This window comes from Gouania willdenowi, chromosome 11 (genome assembly GCF_900634775.1).
Source record: "Gouania willdenowi chromosome 11, fGouWil2.1, whole genome shotgun sequence".
Taxonomy (NCBI): domain Eukaryota; kingdom Metazoa; phylum Chordata; class Actinopteri; order Blenniiformes; family Gobiesocidae; genus Gouania; species Gouania willdenowi.
The window spans coordinates 11,523,197-11,543,441 of record NC_041054.1 but is presented as its reverse complement, the minus strand read 5'-3'; the positions used below and the strand labels follow the sequence as shown (position 1 = coordinate 11,543,441).

General features: G+C 40.2%; 1 protein-coding gene across 6 annotated transcripts in view; it reads right to left on the bottom strand.

Annotated features, from left to right (window-relative positions):
* The window catches only part of akap9 (A kinase (PRKA) anchor protein 9), a 57,113-nt gene that overhangs the window by 10,531 nt on the left and 26,337 nt on the right, over positions 1–20,245 (bottom strand). For 4 of the 6 annotated variants that reach the window (XM_028461815.1, XM_028461820.1, XM_028461816.1 and 1 more), the window contains 14 exons: positions 19,883–20,115; positions 14,389–14,551; positions 11,497–11,591; positions 10,523–10,640; positions 8,901–8,939; positions 7,181–7,413; positions 6,837–6,956; positions 4,804–4,980; positions 4,206–4,310; positions 3,094–3,246; positions 2,674–2,760; positions 1,345–2,352; positions 157–291; positions 40–84 (listed from right to left, as the gene is read on the bottom strand). In XM_028461815.1, the coding sequence (XP_028317616.1) occupies positions 40–84; positions 157–291; positions 1,345–2,352; positions 2,674–2,760; positions 3,094–3,246; positions 4,206–4,310; positions 4,804–4,980; positions 6,837–6,956; positions 7,181–7,413; positions 8,901–8,939; positions 10,523–10,640; positions 11,497–11,591; positions 14,389–14,551; positions 19,883–20,115 (2,711 nt within the window). The remainder of the gene's footprint in view (positions 1–39; positions 85–156; positions 292–1,344; positions 2,353–2,673; positions 2,761–3,093; positions 3,247–4,205; positions 4,311–4,803; positions 4,981–6,836; positions 6,957–7,180; positions 7,414–8,900; positions 8,940–10,522; positions 10,641–11,496; positions 11,592–14,388; positions 14,552–19,882; positions 20,116–20,245) is intronic. The other 2 variants (XM_028461819.1, XM_028461817.1) reach the window with 2 other exon arrangements.

Here is a 20,245-nt window from a genome sequence, read left to right as displayed (position 1 = left end):
AAATTGTATAAAGCATCACTTTTTTTTATGTCTCCCTACCTTCTTAAGTTGGTCCTGGAGTTTTTCTATTGTTGAGTTTCTTTCCTAAAAAGTAAAGCACTCGGTGGTTAGTTTTTATCGAAAACTAAAATGCGACTAATTCATCACATCACGTACGTGTAGCTCCTCCTGGAGTCTGCTGCAGCTTTGTCTGAAGCTGTCAAGCTGGAGTATAGTGGTTGAAGCTTCATCTCTGACCTCTTGCAGCTCCAGCAGGAGCTCAGATGACTTGGACTGTTCCTCTGAGGAGGCCTGATAAGAAAGGCCACAAAAGTTCAAACTCATCAAAAGGTCCACTGATTAAATCAGGGGTTAGCGGACCAGAAAGTAATAATATATATATATATATACATACATACATACATATTTATATATATATCGAGGCATATCATTGTGCGACTCAGCTAAATTATCATTCTTACTTTAAATGATGTTCTCTTCATAATATAGACAGAAATGCAATTCATTTTTCTTTTGGTTCATTTTAGCCATCAGAAGTAGATTTTGTCAGGTCTGATTAATCAATTACAGTAGTTTCTGTCGACTGAATTTTCAGCAGATTTGCAGCTATTAATATTCACACCATTAAGCAGCATTACCCTCTGGCCACCCAGCGGGGATTCCAACAAGTTTTTTTTATTTTTATTTTTTTAAAATAAACCTTTCTCTACCTCAAATTTAGCAATGGGTATAAATGAAATTAGATCTGATTGAATTTCGACTGTATGAAATGAATTATTAGTGAATGAACATTGTTAGCGTAGTTAGAATGTGTTGTTAACAAAAAGTATGAAGTAAATTGAAGTGATGATTAATACCATTTTCATTGGGCAGAATCGGCCACTGGCAACAATTACATTTCTTCGTGATTAGCAGGTCCTATAACTTTTTCTGACAGCTATATATTAAATATCTGATGGCATCATCAACAACAACTCAAACTATCAGAGACAGACTTAATAAAGCAACACTTTGGTCATCCTAACTCTTGCATAACCAAATGTAAAACCAAACTCGTAATGTAATACAGCACAAAGTCAAGCTAATTTAAATAGCCACACACAGTTATTACTGTGAAGTTTAAATCTATAGGTTTACGAAAGTTGTCTAATAAACAAGCGAGTCACAAATAGTGGCTGGATTACGCCTTTTAATATTTCCTGATAAAGGTGAAATGACGGCCAGTGAACTGGAGTACTTTCTATTTGTGGAGCGCAACTTTTTTTTCAGCTGCAAAGAAGTCCTGTAAAGCTCATATTATCATTGTTTAATTCCTTCCAACATTATTATGTTGGTTAAACTCACCTCCACAGGGGATGGCGTCCTCCGCAGTGTCCTGGTCTTCATCTGGTTGAGCAGATCCATGAGAACCTCCAGTCTCCTCTCATACTCCAAAACTTCCTCCTCGGAGCTGGTTAGCAGCTGCTGTTGGAGCTCCTGGTCTTTTTGCATCGCACTCAGTCCCGTCTCGAGCTCTCGTAGCTTCTGAGTCAGATGTGACATCTTCGCTGCTGGAGCCTGTTGGGTTTGACTCAGTCTGCTGGAGTCCATCTGTGGAACGCTAAAGTCCCTAAACTCAGAGCGCTGTAGCTCGGTGTGTTCCTGTGGCTCTCTGTTCATTCCTGATGGCTGCTGCTGCTGCTGAAAAGCCTGCAGAGTAGCCTGACTGACTATTGCTGCAGCCATTCTCTCCCTCACATTCTCCTCCAGATTAAAAACCCTCTGTTGGAGACGATCTGCATCACTTTGAGTTTGCTCTACAAGCAGGCGACAGCGGGTGATCTCAGAATCCCTTTCACTTACTGTATCTTCAAGCTCCATGATTCGAACGTCCAACTGCTTCACTCTAGAAGCCGCACTCTTCTCCAGAGCCTGGACTTGGGCTTGCATGACAACCAGGCCTGCAGTCTTTTCCCTGAGAGCTTCTTGCAGTTCACTCTCCAAGTTCTGTTGCTGTTCCCCCGCCTCATCTACAGTTTCTTTGTGTTCCCGTAAACACAGGTAGGTCTCAAACAGCTCACTGTGCTCAGTCTTTAGCGTCTCCAGCTCATTGACGGTCAGGTCCATCCTCTGCTTCATTTCGTCATATTCATCTTTGCACACCGCAATTTCGATCTCACCCTTTGTGTCCTCGTCTTCCTCTGGGGCGTGGTTTTGCTCAATGTTGGCTAATTCTTGCTGAAGTTTTTCTATGACAGCATTCAGTTGGTCGAGCTCTTCGTGGTTGTTCCTCTTCAGCCGGTCTTGTTCGCTCCTTAGACACTCCACCTGGGACTCCAAGTCCTTTATCAGCTCATCTTTCTCATCAAGTTCCTAGAACACAAAAACTGTGATCAAAACTCAAAACCAGCAGTGACCTGAAGATCCCAAATTTGTTTAGGTTGATTTGAAAGTGAAGAAGTGAAGAAGCCACCATCACACAAGCAGATGAACACCTCACACCTGAAGAAGGCTATGTAGCCTTCATTACCTCACAAAAAACAAATAAACTGAAACCAAACCCAGGAAAACAAACAAATGAAACCAAAACACGTGAACGGGAAACCAAAATAGCACACACATGGAAGCACGTCCACGAAGCCATGCGTATTGGAGATAGATTTTGTTCTATTTCACATACGCATGGGCCGTTACCTTGTTGTCTGAGGCCGTTTCCGTGTGCTGAAGCTTAGTGATGTTTTCATTAAGAAGAGCTATTTCCCTGTCCTTTGCCTCCATCACCTTCAAAAGTCAGAGATTATAAACGTGTAGGCTATTAACAAGGCAGGTCTTTAAACACTCAGGGTCAGCCTTTACGACTGATTGAGTAAGAAATGAGTTGGCACCAGAGAGCTTTGCTTTAAAAAATGAGATATCCTTCCTTAAAAAAACAATAAATAAAACACATTGGAATTTAATTTTTTCAAACACGGTAGTTCTTGATAATTATTGTGAACACAAATAAATAAATTAAGCTGCAGAACTCACATATTTAATTATTAATCATGAGTCAATCGAGGCTGCATACACAAAGTGAAAAGTACATAAATGAATGATTGATGATATCTTCTATACCTGAAACAGGCTTTCCCTTGTTTCCATGTACTGCTGCTGGCTGCTGATCTCCTTCCTCTGGATCTCCAGCTGCATGTGAAGCTGTTGAACTTCCTCACTCTTGTTCTCCAGCTCCTCTTTGAACTGCTCCAGCTGCTCCTCCAGGTTACATATCTGAGACAATGAGAACAATAACAAGCATCATGTTTAGATGTGTGCAAACTTTTACATTCTTACCATATCTTGTAACCAAAATTCAGACTTACAATCATGTAAGACACAGAAATGGATGTACAAACCATTAACTTTCTTTGGTTTTGTGGTCATTTGTTTTCATTCGAGGATTTCCCTCAGCACGCAACATCTCAAATGTTAACTTTAGTATTTCAAAGTTAAAAATTCATATATGCTTACCTAAATCTTGATCGTTTTAGACTCAATCTAGATTTCTGAACATCCCTGACCGGTGCCGGAAAGTATAATTACCGTATATGTGGTCAGAGTACAAGTTGCTTTTGAGCTTATGATGAATATTACTAGTCCTTTTGCAATGGAATGCAAACACAAGGATATAATTATTCATCCAATGTTAACTTTAAAATCTAATTACTAATCTAACTTAAATGGGTTATTTTGAAAATACAAATATATGCAACTATTACTGGTTTTACTTTAACAATTTAATATACGATGTAACTGTAACTTACAAACTACAGCTACATTTTTTTGTACATTAGCTACATAATAAAAGTATATTGATAAAATGACACAAAGGAAAATAACCAATAAAGTATTGGATTGTTTAGTTCATGTCAGAGCAGGTCATGCCTTGCCTAAAAAAAAACCACACCTTTCTTTCTAGTGTTACAAGTACAAACATAAAACATTAATACATTTTTTAAGCAATGATCTGGAAAATACAATCTGATTAATCTGAACAAACATTTAACCATTTTAATATGTTTCCTTATGTTGAATGTGAAAAAGGTTGGCACACTGCTGAATTCAATCATTAAATCATTAAATGCACACTATGTACTAATGCATTGGATTTCATAGACACTCAAAGCCACTTTACATTGCATTATTCTTTCACTCCACACTGTGAATGTCGAATAATGCATTGTGCTCACCTCCTTCTCTTTCCGCTCCAAAGCTTCTCTCTCCGTCTGTAACTGCGCCTGCAGTGTGGAGTGTGTCGCCTCGCTGATGGGAGCATGCTGCTGTTTTTGTTCAACCTACGACACATAGGATACAAACATCATGAGGTCAGCCGTGAATTACAGCCGCCTCAGAAAAACAAAAAAGCCACTTGAAGTCAACAGGATGTTACAGACTGGGCTGCTTTAATACAACTTTAACTGTGTGCCTTTGATCAGTTGAACGACGGCAGCACAGTAAGCGTGAGGGTCCTCCCACACTGCTCTGTGTTCACTCACAGCATCCATCCAACACCACGCGGGCTCAATCCTGACAGTTGCTAGCTGCAGCTTGGTGTCACCACCAGCAGCTGACTGCTGAGGGACCCACCCACACATTGTTCCCTTCTCACTGCCTCCTCCCATTCCTCTCCCCGTCCCCTCAGTCACACACTCACAAACACACTCGGCTGAGCTCCAGAGCTAATCTTCCCTCTTCCTTTTCTATCCTGCAGTCTTTGCTTCAGTCTCAAGCCCATCCATCATCTCTCTTCTCTCCCCGCCCCCTCTCCTCCTCTTCCTTCAGCCTCACCTTCTCTAGGGACTCCGCGCTGGCCAGCAGGGCCTGCTCCAGCTCGCGGATGCGGCTCTCCAGCTTGTCAATCTCTTCGTTGCGCTCTCCCAACTCACGACGCAGCTGCTCTGAGCCAAGCAGCAGCTCACTGCACCAATCCGCCTTCTCTTTCAGCTGGGAGGTCAGCTGGTCCACCTGGTAGTCAGAGGGAGGGAGGAAAAGAGAGAGGGGTGCGATATTTAATGAGATTCGCACTGAGGCTCCACTCACAGCGTGGCTGGTGCATGAACCGCTAACCGGTAGGTCAGCTGATCCACCTGAGAAAGGAGGAGGATCGGGAATAAAGAAAAAGTGCAGGGGCGAGGGAGAAAGAGATATCAATCAGGGTGACAAAGAGCACAGAGCAGAACACAAAGCAGGAGGACTGCTGGCAGGTATCTGATCCACCTGTGGGGGGAGGAGGAGGAGGAGGAGGAAGAGACAGAGAGGGAATAAACTCTTTAAATAATGTAAACACCAAGTACTTTTCAAGATTTTCTCTATACGTATAACAAAATTGATATTAAGGAGGAGGAAATCTATTTTATTTATTCAGTTCAAAGCTGTACCAACTTTTTTTTATTTATTCGTGGTGCCCACAAAAATGAAAGTCACAAATAATCAGAATCAATAGACATTTTTACTCAAGGTTTATTTCTAATACTCATCTATATGTATTATTATTTTTATTTAATTTAATACAAACAGAATAGCTTCAGTAGGATTTGTATATATACAGTACATTTTTCCTTTTCCTTTTGTAGCCTTCATGGCTAATATATATCATATGTATTAACAAATACTGTAGATAAATATAAACACCATGCTCGAAAGGAAGCAGTATCTATTGCCCACAATATTTACTTTGACTGGAAAAAAAATTCAAAGAAGAGTAGAGCAGTGAGGATTTTCACACAAACAGCAGAAATGTGAGGATGGAAAAGGATGGAAAAGAAAAGCAAGCACAGGTCACTAATCACTACAAGGGGAGGACTGAAGTACTATAAATGCACTATTTTCTTTCTAAGGCAGACTTATTTCTACATGTAGCTAGAAGCAATACCTTAACGTTTACTCCATCCACCTGCAATAGCCATGGCAGAGAAAAGGCATAAAGGATGACAGGATGATGCGGTCAAAGGCAAGAGGAAAGCAGAGGAAAAAAGCACTTAGTGATAAAAACACTACAGGAGGCTGGTCACATGCAATGTTTGGATACTAGTACACCTGCAAATTAAAAGCAGAGCTGTCAGTGTTGTGTTCAAACCAAGAGGGAAATGTGAGAAAAAGCCAAAAACAGCAAATATTTATACACCACAGGCACAGCAGAGAAAAGAAGCACAACAAACCGAGTCCCATCACCCAGCAGCAAGTGTCAACACAACAAGCAGCAACAACCAACAATCAGATTCAGTAACAGTTCAAATAACATGTTTAAAGGTTGAAGATGAAGATTACTTTTAGTTGCTCAAAACTGACAAATCCAGACATCATGTAATCAGAAAGCCTAAACAGTGAGGGGTATCTGTCAGATACACTGAAAACAACACTCATTTAATTTATATATCCATCAAAATCAGAACCTCTAAATTCACCTAACATGCACTTTACTGGTCTGTAGGAGGAAACCTGATCATTTTGTTAGAATGGGCCGAGGTTGGATTTCAAACCTGAACCTTCTTAATAAAAACTGAAACTTTGTTCCGTCATGCACTTATCCATCTCCAATCAGCCCAGCTCCAGTGTTTTGTAACTGCTGGTCTGAAGTTAAAACCAGCTATTAGAGAAGTCACAAAGGAGAAAACATCTAATCTCTTCCTTTGTTACATAAAAAATGGTCCCCTTTCGTACCACCTTAGAGGCAGAGCAGGTAATTCTAGCGTTTCATTGTTTGTGAATTGTGAGCCTTTGCTGCTGCTGCTACTGCTACAACCTTGTTATGATCATAGAAAAAAAAGCATCTCTCTCACACCCTCGGCCTCTGGCACAGAACAAAGCTTCTCTCTTGTTACCTCTTTGTTTCTTTGCTCGGAGCCAGGCTGAAGCTTCTGTGAGTTCTTCAGCTGTTGTTCCAACTTCTGGATCTCCTGCTGAAAGAAATCTCGTTCGTGCTCTCGGTCCACAGCTTGTTCCTGCACATCAAAACAAAAGACACAAATCGAGAGAGAATGACGGCTTCAAACAGGAGGCACTTTGAAGCAAATTTTACACTCAGTCAGCTTTTAAAGCCATTTTATACAATTAAAGTGTCTTAACCAACCTGCTTTGGCTTTGAATATAGCTTTTTCATTAATCAAGATTCAGAATAAAACATCTTTGCAGATTGTCTCTCTGTAGTCTTATGCTCGTCACTTACATCAAGGAACTTCCTGTTCTTCTCCAGCTGTTTCTCCAGGGCCTGGATCTGCTGCCGGAGGTCTCTGGTCTCGGTGGTCCGAGCGAACTCCAGCTCGATCACCCTGTTCACCTGCTCCTCCAGGTCTACCTCCAGGAGCTTCACCTGCTTCAGGAGGTCGGTGTTCTCCTTCTCCGCCTGCCGCTGGACCTCCACCTTCTCTTTCATCAGCTTCTCCGTTTCCTCAAGAAGGTCTGCAGGTGACATTGGAGGGCAAGAGTGTTATGTTGTTATGGGTTGATGTTTGTCAACTTCAAATGTCAAAATCAATCCCTCTTGACTTTAACTGAAGAGCCTGATGTCTGTGAGATCTCTCTGTGCTGAGGTTCAGATTTTAGATCATCATGTTTGGACACAACTGTTATCAATTTCAAGATTCATTTTTTTTTTTCGGACCAATTTTGTCCGACATCTTTAAACCGATTACATGTATGTATGAAAAAAATATTTAGCCTTTGCTCGCATTTTGCCTGAGGAAGATAAATTAATTTGGGTGATGCATCTAATTTTACAGAAATGTGACATCCTGTAACTAATTTTGCACATATTTCAGTTGTTCCCTTTGTATATAGTGTACTCGATTATATATTTCAATAAATAATTGTAATTTATTTCATTATTATAAAGTTGCTGTTGCCAAGCCATCAAGCAATAGCAACTCTCTGTGTAACACACAGAGAAGTAACACATTGGGCGCCGCTAAAAGCCCTGTTACACCGGCTTAATGGTTTTATGACTTAATTTGTACAAAATGTGAACAGTGTGAACATAAATTAAGCATTATACTCATGATAAGACCCAAAGAAATGCTGGGTAGAGCGGCTGCAGGACGTAAACAGCTGATTTTCACATCAGACGTATTTGTTCAGAGTTTCGAATGTTAATCCAAAAAATAAAACACTGCCTTCTTCTAAATGCATGCCAAATTATCTTTATTGGCTCAATGTTATTTATTCCTTTAAATGGATTACACTCCTTTTCTTGTTCTTATAAACAGTTGATCTATTATATGCTTGTATAGGATTCTATAGGTTCTGCATTACCGACATCAGACTCCTCTTACATCTCAGTCAAGATTTCAACTAACACCCGATGTCCAACAAGAACACCAAAAAATGCCCCTTTTCCCCTCTGCAATACGCGCGGGCCCCACACCGGCTCACCCAGGATCAAAAACCTCCATATGATTAGTGCAAAAGTAAAAGGGTGAGAAAAGTGCAAATGACAGATCAAACACATGGACAGTCCAGACATGAGAATCCATGCCCACTAAGAGTATACAGGCAGGGGAGATGAAGTCCTGAATAGCCAATCATCTCATTAAAAGAAACACTTGATAGCATAAGGAAATCAAGGAAGAAAGAAAGAAATGTGCAATTAGGAAACGAACTCTACATGTAAATATCTAAATAAAAATACTTTAATCTAATCATGCTAAAATGAGATCCAGGATTGAGTCTAACATAAAAGATAATTAGCCAGGTCAAAATCATTCAAGGCGAGAAGCTGAAGCAAAGGTTAGTGATTGGTTTGATGAAACCAACGAGCCCAAAGCAAGCATCAAACTTTATTGGAGAGTTTTTGGATTAGGGTCAGAGAGAGAGAGAAGTATGCAGCCACTCGGGCAGACGATTGAAAGAATGAGAGAGACATGAGCGAGCCATGCTCACAGTGGACACACCTGCTTCAGGTGCTGCAACCATTGCAGCTTCAACTAGGCCTACAGGAGAATGAGAAAGCACAGTAGTTCATCATGCTCATGTTTTCGCCAGGAACGGGAAAAAAAGAGATGCAGTTAGGTTGGATGGAACTGCTCAGGGTGGAAGTAAAGATAAAGAAAAAATACCATATGAGGCAAAGTTCTCCAATGAGGACACATTAATATCATTAGATGGATTCTACTTACCCGTTCAGAGAGTAACACACTCGTGATACCTTTTTATAATGGAGTGAAAAGTTGCACCTGTGTAAATATGAAGTTTCTTGTTTGGGAGCATCTCAGGCCTACAATCGGCTGTGTCAGATTTCCCTAAAACATTCAGCATCTTTAAACCTTTATATTACATTCTGACGCAGAACAAAAACAATAGATAAAGAACTCAGCATTGTCTTACACTGCAACATTAAAGCTACAGAGAGAATGGCCTGCTTAAAATGAAAGATCAAATATTGACTGATGATGTGCTGTTGCAATAGTAATCCAGAGATATTTGAGGAACACACAGACAGACACACAGACAGACCGTCCGTCTGTCCGTGTGTTCCTCAAATATCTCTGCGAATCCAGATCAGACTGACCTGAGAGTTTCAACATGGCTGCCGCTTGGTCCAATGCTGTGCAACATTGGATTTGTTTGGACTGCAATTATTATTCCATAAAATTGTCCACCGCCACCGGAGCCACGTGCGCACCAGAGCCAATCACTGGAGAGCCCACCCCCACCTCCTGGTTTAACACCCCTGTGTTATTGTCAAGCTGCTGCTTGATTGATTGTATCGCAAAACTCTAAGATAGTGTTATTGACAGCCTTTGGTGTGTGTGTGTGTGTGTGTGTGTGTTTGTGTGCTTCTAGCGAGCGCGGACCGGGCAGAGGCTCTGTGTCTGGGTAGCAGAGCTGAGACAGGGGAACTCGAGGAACGGTACTTCACGGTCACCATTATTGAACAATTTCTCATTCTAATAAAATCATCACTGTGCTACCACAGCCGTCATTCTCTATCTAGCTTACCAATTTGTGTCTTAAAACAAATTATTCAAAACGTAACATGTTTGTTTAAACATACTAAGGGTTTGTGTTTAACACCAATGCAACAGTATAACCATGATGAGTAACACATTCATACTTATTGTAATATTTGACCATATAGTACATACCCTTTAATTATCCTCAAAACAGAAATCTAACCAGACTTAGCCTTCAAAACTCTTTCAATTATCATGCTGTTGCATTAGTGTTTTTGCTTTTCCCCCAATGGCTAAAAAGCAAAAGGCACATCCCACCTTCAAACAGAACCTCATTTGCCTATCCATGAAAAAGCTACTTAACCTCCCATTTTTCTATAGCAATACATACTTCCTATGGGCACTGCACTAGTTAAATTAATGGAACAAGAAAAAAAAATAAAAGTAATCATTCACCTTTCTCTTTAATCTCATCAACGTATATCACGAACAGTTTGATTTTACAATAAGAATGAACTAAAATATTTCTACCCATTAACTTTAAGTCAGTTTCATATTATCTCCCACCAGTAGATGATCTCACACAAACCCCCTCATTACGGTGCTGTGGGAATACTTACGGAGCTCTCGAGGCCCGGCGTGTTCCCTCATGGCATCCTGTTGCCGTGACAGCAGCTCGCGCTCCTCCATGATCTGAAGCCTGTCCTGCTCCAACTCCTGGAGTCTGCTGCTCGTCACCTGCAGGAGAACCAACATTTAGATGCATTTTATTGTTAAGCCACTGAAAGCCAAATGTATCAGATTTCATATACAAAAAAATGTAGTTCCAATATTTCAGGTCAGAATGGACAACTGGCGGCCCCGGGGCCCATATGCAGCCCTCAGTCTAATTTGGTGTGGCCCACAAAATAAATGCACATAAATGACTCCAAAACTTCTAAAACCAAAATTATCATAAATACACAAAATTACAGAAAAATATACAAAAGGACAACAAAACAAAATGACATGACATTACACAGAACAGGAAAAAAACACAAGAAACCAGAATGAGAGAAAAATACACAAAAGGACAACAAAATACACAAAAAATATGTCAAAAACACAAACAAAAAGAACACACAAAACGATGCCAAGAACATATAAAATGACAATGACACACAACAAAACAAAAACAAATACACAAAATATACAACAAAAACACCCAAAATGACTCCAAAAACATTAGTGTCATTTTGTGATCAAAAACATTAGTCATTTTGTTCTTTCTAAGTGGTAATTATTCTAAATAGTGACATGAATGTTGATAACTTGTCCCTCAGATCAGACCATTACATTTTATTGCAGTTGTTTAATCAATATTGCATTTTATTCATAATTTGTTGTGATTTTATTAAAAACACTGGCAATAATTCTTTAGAACCAAAAAAAACTAAATAAGTCACAAGCCACAATGATAGATGGAGTGAATGCAGGCACTTGATGCCTATTCTTACCTACTGGAGACACAGTGAGTGTATGAGTGAACTAGTTAAGCAAAATTCACCTTTCATCAAATCAATTGTCAGGTTAAAAAACACCTTGAAGGTCTCACCTGCAGCTCCTGCTCAAGGCTCAGTTGAAGCTCCCCCTTTTGACGTAATTGTTCCTCCAAAGCTGTGCGCTCACCGGTGTAGCCATCAATCACACCTGAATGCAGAAATAAAAGGACAGGTTAAACACGACGAGGAGGAGATTTGCTGCTAAAGCATCTTTTTAGTGAGCTTTAGAAGCTGCAACCCTCAGATATTTATTTATTTAAATAAGAGGAGTATTACTTCATCAAATCATCGTGAACATTAAATAAATGCTGTCAGTCAACTCCTCTGGCATTACCGTATTCTCATTTCAAAAAGTCTGGTTAATCTTTTCTACGGTTTTGTTGCTCCAGTTCAATCACAAATATCAGGTGACAATGCAGGTGAAGTGTTACACAGCAGGATATGAAAATCAGCAGGATAATAAAATGACTATACCTACTTATACGGAGAAGCACAAATGTGCATATAAGTACAGCGTAGAGCAAACTGAGGTCGTCTGACCCATTTTGCTTGGCATGAAAAGCTTCATCATTACAAGACTGCTCTGTCACAGGTCAACAAGCATTAGACAGTGGATTCAGAGATACAGGAGGACTATACACACACGCAGAGAAGATGGTGAGAAAATATGTGTCCATGTACTAAAATGGCACTGATTATTATACCATGCCGATATAGTATAGGCAATTGAGTAATTGCTGCTGTATTAGGTACAGGTCCAAGTTGAAACTATAGTTGGAGCTTCCCACAGTTCTTTGTTGCACAGATTTGAAACTAATGGAAACTCATTATTTTACTTATTATGATCCACATTGATACAAATGCCTGATAAATTTGGTGCACACTGCTCAATAAATACCAAAGGGCCCAGAGTAAGCCACAAAGACCAATCACAACAAAACAGATGATAAAATGATTTTCATTAAAACCAATCAAAACCTTTTCATTCCAACACTCAGTTTGGCAGCAATCATAAAGTCATGTTTAAAGACGCATCTCTTGAAAGCTCATATTGACCTCCTTTTGTCTGCTAACATTCTAAACTATGAATCTAATAAATGTGGCGGATTCATGTATTTATGACTTCTTCGTGTTTAATTTGTGATGCCGCCTCACAGGTTATCTTTAAACCGCTGGAGACGAGGAAGGTAAATGTCACCTGTGCTGTCAGGAAAACAGCAGGAACTTTTGTGCAAAGTTTGCACAAGGCGGGATCTGGATACACAGCAGCCAAATTAACACTGACTGCTTTTACCTGTCCCGCCCCTCCCTCTCACTCACTTTGACGAAGCCCGTGACTGGCTGATATAGGTCAGTTACTTGGATCACCTGGACAGAGCTGCTTTGATCTGTTAAGTCATCACTGAAAATGAGACTGTTTGACAAACTACATAATTTGCAAATAGTGAAGCAGCAATCCTGCAGTCCTACATATTTAATAACACCAGCACAATGCAGCCGCCTCACTTAGGCTTACACAAGGATCAAATACAACAGAAGATAACCTGACATAAGTTAATGAGATGGATCTATTTCAAGGTTTGTTTCTGGTGCATTTAAAACCAGTTTGAAATGGCCACACCCAGAGCTTTTATTGGCTTTGGTCACACAAAATCTCCTTTTACCTTGTTTGTTTTTGCACAGTGATACACCACAGCACATTGATGCTCTGCCTTCTTTCATATGATATTACATACAACTTAAGATTTGTAAAAATGTAAATCATAAACAAATAATCATCCCATTGTCTACCTTTTCTCTTTAGGGCCATTGGAGCTCAACCTTCAGAATTTTGTGTACACCGTTGATAAAATCACTCCATTGCATGACTCAGACTCAGACAATCAAGCTTACACATATTTTAGACCTATATCAAACTAAAATACATATTTTTGGTCTGTGGGAGAAAACAAAAGTACAATGATAAAACACACACATGCTTCATTGTGCTTTATCTCCTGAAGAAGCAATGTGAATCACTGTTCTTTAGAGTTTCCTCATAGTTTTTGCACAGCTGTGCACAATATCACTTGGTGTGATAGTGATAGTAGTTATAAAAGAAGCACGACCACTACCTGTAGCCCCTACTTGTTTTCGGTGCCCAGTGTTAAACATGTTTGTCTATTTTTCACATTTCAGGATCTGTAATAAAGCTGCTTTTACAACAGTAAATATTTGAGCTCCTCTTTAGAATTGCTGAGAACAAACATCATACCAGGATCCTCTGTAATAGGTTTAAAAACACAAAGAGGTGTGAAAAGACCATAAACTCTCTGCCGTGTGTTCACAATGTTAGTGGGCGTGAAATGCATCGCAGAAACTCTAAGATAGTGTAATTGGCAGCCTTTGGTGTGTGTGTGTGTGTGTGTGTGTGTGTGTGTGTGTGTGTGTGTGTGTGTGTGTGTGTGTGTGTGTGTGTGTGGTTGTAACAGTTGACCCTTAGGGAGCAGCTGCCTCTGACATGGATGAGACGCCGTGTGTGCTCCTCATAAACTAAAGTGTCACAGTGTCTAAAAAACACTACTATTGACATTAAAAAAAAAAGAGTTAGAATGTGATATTCACCTTAAATCAAAAGGCCTCCTAATTAACACAATGAAATGTTAAAATCAGCGACAGACTCCAAGACAAAAACTGCCATTTGTCAAGTTCACAGCACAGATGGTTTTGTTACTCCTTTTCAAACAGCTGATCCCATTACTCTGTTACAACCCTCACGCCCCCCCCAAACACATCCTCAATAACACTTTTCTCTTAGTTTCACTAAATGCAACTTTCTCCAGTCTCTATATTTAATCACTGTAACTCGCATCATCTTATCCCAAAGGTGAGCAAGTCAACAGTAACTACAGCTCTTCTGCTGAACTGAAACGGTAATTTTTCTGGTATAATATAATGTATATTACCCTCAGCGTGATGAAGCTCCAGAGCCAGTTGCTCCCGCGCTCGTGCCTCCTCCGTCAGCCTCTCCTGGAGCTCCTCCTGCTTCTGCAGCAGCTCGCTTATCTCCTGGTTGTGGCGGAAAGACTCCCGCATCAGCTCGGTCTGGGTCACCCGGGCATGCTCCAGCTAAGAGGGGGGAGAGGAAAATGGACAAATGGCGTCACACAAGTCAAAGACTTTGGAAGTTTTGAGCAGTTATGTCTAACAATTTATGAAATTAATGGGAATGTTCTATGTTGGGGAGCAAAAATTTTATTTTTAATTAAATACATGTTTAACTCAGGATAGTCCATGATAGCCATGTGAACTCATTTGTTATCTTAGTAGATAATTTCCCGTTGAATTAAAATAAAAATGTGACATTACAATCATTTAAATTTTTGACAGTTAATAACTCCATGTCTAGAATTTTTCAATAGGATATAATTACAAAAAACATAAATTATAAATGAAGCAAAAATAAAGACATAAACTTTACTTTCTTTTTTAACTGTTCAAAGCTTTTACCAAGTACAACACTTTTATAATAAATATATAAAAGTATCTTGGCAAACTTTTAAAATTGCTAAAAACAGGAAACTTGATCCAAGTACAAAACTCAAGCCCTACTATAATCTAGGATGGAGAAAATTCCACCAACTACGATAACCATTTGACCCCTCTGATACTCTTTTGGATTTGTTAGCATCATTAAAGGAACCAACTCATCAATGACTTAATGAAGCAGTTGGCTCAGTAAAGCTGTCGTAGCATCCGTTTCTTAGCCTACACAGCCATTTTTCACTTTGGAAAACTCAGTTTTAAGTCTTGTTTAAACTTTCAGAGGGCATGAAAGGACAAGTGACGGAGAAGGCCAAGATGTAATTTGGTAAGATTGAACACTAAAATCATCAATGTAAGTTAACCAGTTGAAGAAAAGTCAACACAGAAGCCTAACAGTGCATGTGTGTTGTATAGAAAAGGGCATGTCTCATAACATATGACATCATAATTATTTTGGTTTTCATAACATTTATTATGCACTTTCTTGCCATTTTTTATGTTTTAAATGTCTTATCAGGTAAACAAGCATTGAGAAGCCTAAAAACAGGAAGCAAAATCCAAAAGAAAACTGAATTAAACCCTTTAAGTGTTTCATTTTATCCTCCACTGTTGGGATAATCTTACAGCAGGTCACATGCTTTTGAACTGTCGAGGACGAGTTACTACACTGCTGTTCTGCCTTAGTGCATACAACACTTATTGTCTTCTTTTGATATAGAAAACACTCACTGTCAGCAAACAAGGATTCCATAAAGATATTTTCCAGCCCTGGTCAGAGGAGACTAATGCTGAACTCAAACCATTAACTTCCTAATGGAGAGTCAGTGTTATTGCCTACAGTGTCAATGAGCTGCCTAAATAAACATTGTTAGTGATTCTGTGAAGTCAATGGAGGTTCCTTAACTGTGGATGTTAAGGGTCAGTACAGTCTCCCCAATAGAAGTGTGACCTGTGCAAGCCCCTTATGTCATTCAATGTAGGCAGGTTCGTAAACACAAATTATTTACTGAAGTACAGAAATATATGAAGTCTCAAATCTTGGCAAAAAAGTCAGAGTCTGTGATAGTCTGTATGTTAGCCAGGGTAACAGGTCAGCTGTCCCCTATAAAAAACAAACATACGTGTTTGTCAAATCTTAATTACTTTGTAAGAATTCACATTCAGTTCTTTAAAGATTAATGACATACGCTTTATATCGACTGTTTGGCTGCTGCAGAGAAATAAGGAGACTTATTTTACTGTCAGAAACAAGGTAAACACAGCAATTGTAAAAGTAAAATGACTCTGGTGAAATGACAGCATCATAATGCCTGTGTTTCACCAGTGTGCTCCTCCACATCCCCCTGTGCAAAGGTCCTCTTATAGAATTATGATCGCTGGGAAAGGTAACGTGACCCTGCTGCAATAGATGTCATATAATCTTTGACTAGCAGATTCTGAAGACCTTCCACAGGGAGTCGAATAGAAGAGACCGAGCATTAATCATTTATCAACACTGCATGTTCTAAAATTAACTTAGTAACTGTTTAAAATTGCACAGAGTAGAATTCCATGTTTACTTAATCAGTGGGCATCCGTGCGTTAACTTACTGTGTAAGGAGGGGTGGGCAGGGAGATTTTAGAGATGACCTTAAGAAGGTGCCCATTGGTCCTGTGATTGACGTGCGAAATCTGTGTCTGCACCACGATGGCATTCTTCTCGTTCAAAGTGCTACAGAGTGGAAACGGTCGGGGAAGCGGTACACGGGACTCCACTTCGTATACATCCTTGTCATCCCCATCAAACCATCTCATGTTCTGCATGGTTGAATTCCAGTAAGAACGGAAGGAATCCATAATAAATGCACTGGCAGAATCTAATGTTGTTACGTGGAGTCTACTAAATGGGCTCCCATTTCCTGTGATTTGAAAGGCTGAGCAGCAAATCCACCTCCGAGGAAACAGTCCAGGGGGGAATGATACGCTGACGTTATGGACAGCTCCAAGCAACTGTCTCTATGTGTTCAGCACACCGTGGAGAAGAGTAAACAGTGTTGGCATAGGGTGACTTTCACTTCATCTCACTCACAAGCAGCATTAGTTGAGGTAGTCCACAATACAGATATATAATAAGTAGAAAATTATCCAGCAACAGAGAGAGTTTTTAAGGTCCTCCCTCCAAGTGTCATCCTCGGTAGCAGGTGGAAGTCCGGTCTGAGTCTGATGAATAAAAGTACATTCCTGGATGAGTCCACCGAAGGTTTGTAAACACAGAGTCAGGCATTTTCTTCAGTCCTCTTCTTCCGTGAAGATTAGTCTTTTCTCACAGACCTTCTGTCCCCGGTAACACATTATACTGCTCGGCGAAGCAAACGTCCCTCCCCGTCTGCTCCTGCTAACTCCCCTCCCTCTTCTCTCTCCCTTCTAACTCTCTCTTTCAACAACTTCATTAACAATACTGAGCTGACAGAGCAACCTCTAACCTTCCAACATACAGGAGCATCTCCCCCGGCTGCATTTAATTGCCGGATCTGAGTGGCAGCCGGCTAAGAGAGAAATGACAGTGCACAGATCCAAAGTTGCTCAGTCCTTACTTCCTCCTAAGCGTGCCGTCTACTCTCCACGCATGCTCCTGCTTTCAGTGCAAAAGATTACTCACTCCGGGTGGATAGCTCTTCTATCAGGCGATGTTCACTTATCCTTAGGCACTTCAGTCTCTCAGTCCACTCACTTTATTCACAAATCCCAGATCCCCAAATTTACAAAAAGATCTTTTCCCCACTGCCTATCCACGTAGCAATGCTGAGTTATAAACATGTCGGTCATAGGCAGGTGTGGCTTCAGTCCAGTGAACCATGCAGGTAGAGTTGCAAATAGATCAGACACAAATGAGCTGAGACAACACACACCCTTCCCACAGAAAGCTGCCAAACCAGATTCCCCTCCTTTATATCCACATAGAGAAGTAATTACGGCGTTCTTCCATTGCACTGTCTCTGGGTTCCACCTACAAACAGCCGTCGTTCAGCTCGTCGCACTTACTGCACATGAACAACCGCCACCCTTCAATGAGGCGTCCGATAATGCACGAGTGAGCAAGGGGTGAACAAACACCTTCTCTGGGCAAATAATTTACAGCAGGAGTTCAGCAGGCACCTAACATTCCTGAGTGGGCTTGTTACATCAATCTCAGCTTTACAAGATGTGGAGTTCCAGCTTTAGTCGGCGACAAGATGAATGTACACCGAGTCAATAGAAGCAGGAAAACCATTGAGCAAACCATTAAAAGGCTTTGTTGATTACATGCTTATTGTCTGGTTTTCATGTACTACATGTATGTTTTATATACTATAGGGCAATTTTTATCAGGAAAAAATGCAATTATTCAGTTTCTATTCTGTCTGTCCCATTTGAAAATGTTGAAATAAAAACATTTACAAAAAGAGCTCAAATTCATTGATGCTTTTCTTTTCTTACACCAAATCTTATAAAATGTCTTAACGGCTTAAATGCCGTTATAAATTGCAGCAAGGATAGCTGTCAAACTATTTCAGCTCTTCAGCTCATTTTATTAAAGATATAATTTGGAATATTTTGTCATAAATTGTCATGCAAAGGACCTCTGAAAACCTCAAAAATAACAAAATAGGAGCTTTTAAATGACCCGGTACAACCCTTTGAACCACGTGGGTTGTTCAGTGGAACAACGTTGACACTTGGCCTGTATTTTCTTCCTGGCTATTTTTAGTTTGCCAAGATAAAACCCATTTCAGTGTGAGTAATATGTGAGCTCCAGCCAGCGGAAGGATGTGACGTGCACTCAGTTGTAGTAATGCATTGGATGGCCTAGTTTAGTCGGTCGGTGCGCTGCTGACATTGGGCATGGTGTGATGAGTTTAGGAGAGGGAGAGAGGGAGGGGGTTCTCCGTGCGACGAGACAACAGCATTCCCGACAAAGCTCTGTGTAAATATACTGCACGTATCTGTGGGCAACCACTGGGAATGAGAGGTGTCTTTTGTGTGCCTTTAATGAAGAAGCCAACTTTGTTACTGCTTACATTCTGCCGTCTCATCCACCATTATCTCTCCCCACAGAGTGGATTAAGGGTGTCAAGCGTGGCCATTTAAATACGTAAATAAAAACCTTGATGTGTCACTGGAGACTTGGGTTTTGTAGCAACTTGCTGGACAGAACACATAAGATATATACAATTAATCCCTTTAATAAACGTGAAACATTCTCTAAACAATGGTGACGAGCAGAAGGCAGGAAATAATGAAAAGATAAAAATCATCTTCATCAGCGTGGGTAAAATAATTAGAGTAAAACTTTTCCTTATATGTAAAAATGTTACATCATGGAGAGTTTATTAACTTTCTGAGACTTCAAAAGGTAAATTCCTAAAAAAAACACATTAAATGGTGCTATTAGGCATAACCCAGATGAATGATTAAACTGTCCACTGGGATGTTATTTTTGAAGGGTGGGAAAGTGTTTCATTAATATTTGGTTAATTGGCAAACAGCAAGTGCTGGCAGGCCTGTGGGAGGACGTGGGAGTCTTTTCATTGCCAGCCTGAATCCATTGCTGTCTTTGACTCCACCTTCACGTTTGCAATACAAATACTGAGACTGGCATCACACTCACACCTCTCAGAGGTTTGAATAAGTGATCTACAGTCCACAGAGATTTAGAGTTTTATACAAATTACTTTTTTCTAGCATAATAATCCACTTAATTATCTATTCGTAGCTTTTTCATCAATTCCAAACATAACATGAAAGGTTTAACAAAATAATCTCCAATAGAAATGTTCTTTTTTACTGTGAATTTCTAACAATTTTTCAATAAACTGTCTTTTATCGACAGCAAATCAAAGGTAAAATTAATTGAACAAAGTCCAACATGGAGAACAACCACTATGTAAATCCTACCTGGTTGGTGGAGTCGGTGATGGCCATCAACATCTTCTCCAGAGCCGTCTGTAGGCGGCTGCCGACGCTCATCAAGCATTCTTCATTCAGAAGCTGCGGCCCTGCTCCCAGCAACAGGCTGTCCATCATCTGCTGGGACAGCTCGAGACGACCGTCAGCCTCCGAACCTTCAGACCAGAAGCTCACATCCTCTGCACTCATCTCACTGCCTGGGAAAGTCTCTGTGGAGTCATCTACGAGTCATAAAAGTAAGGGATGTCAGTTCATCTGTGATGTGATGATATTCCCATTTTATTATAATTCCTTATCCACAATCTCTTCTCATTGATATTTTTTGGTTATGCCTCCAGGATTTTGAGGCGT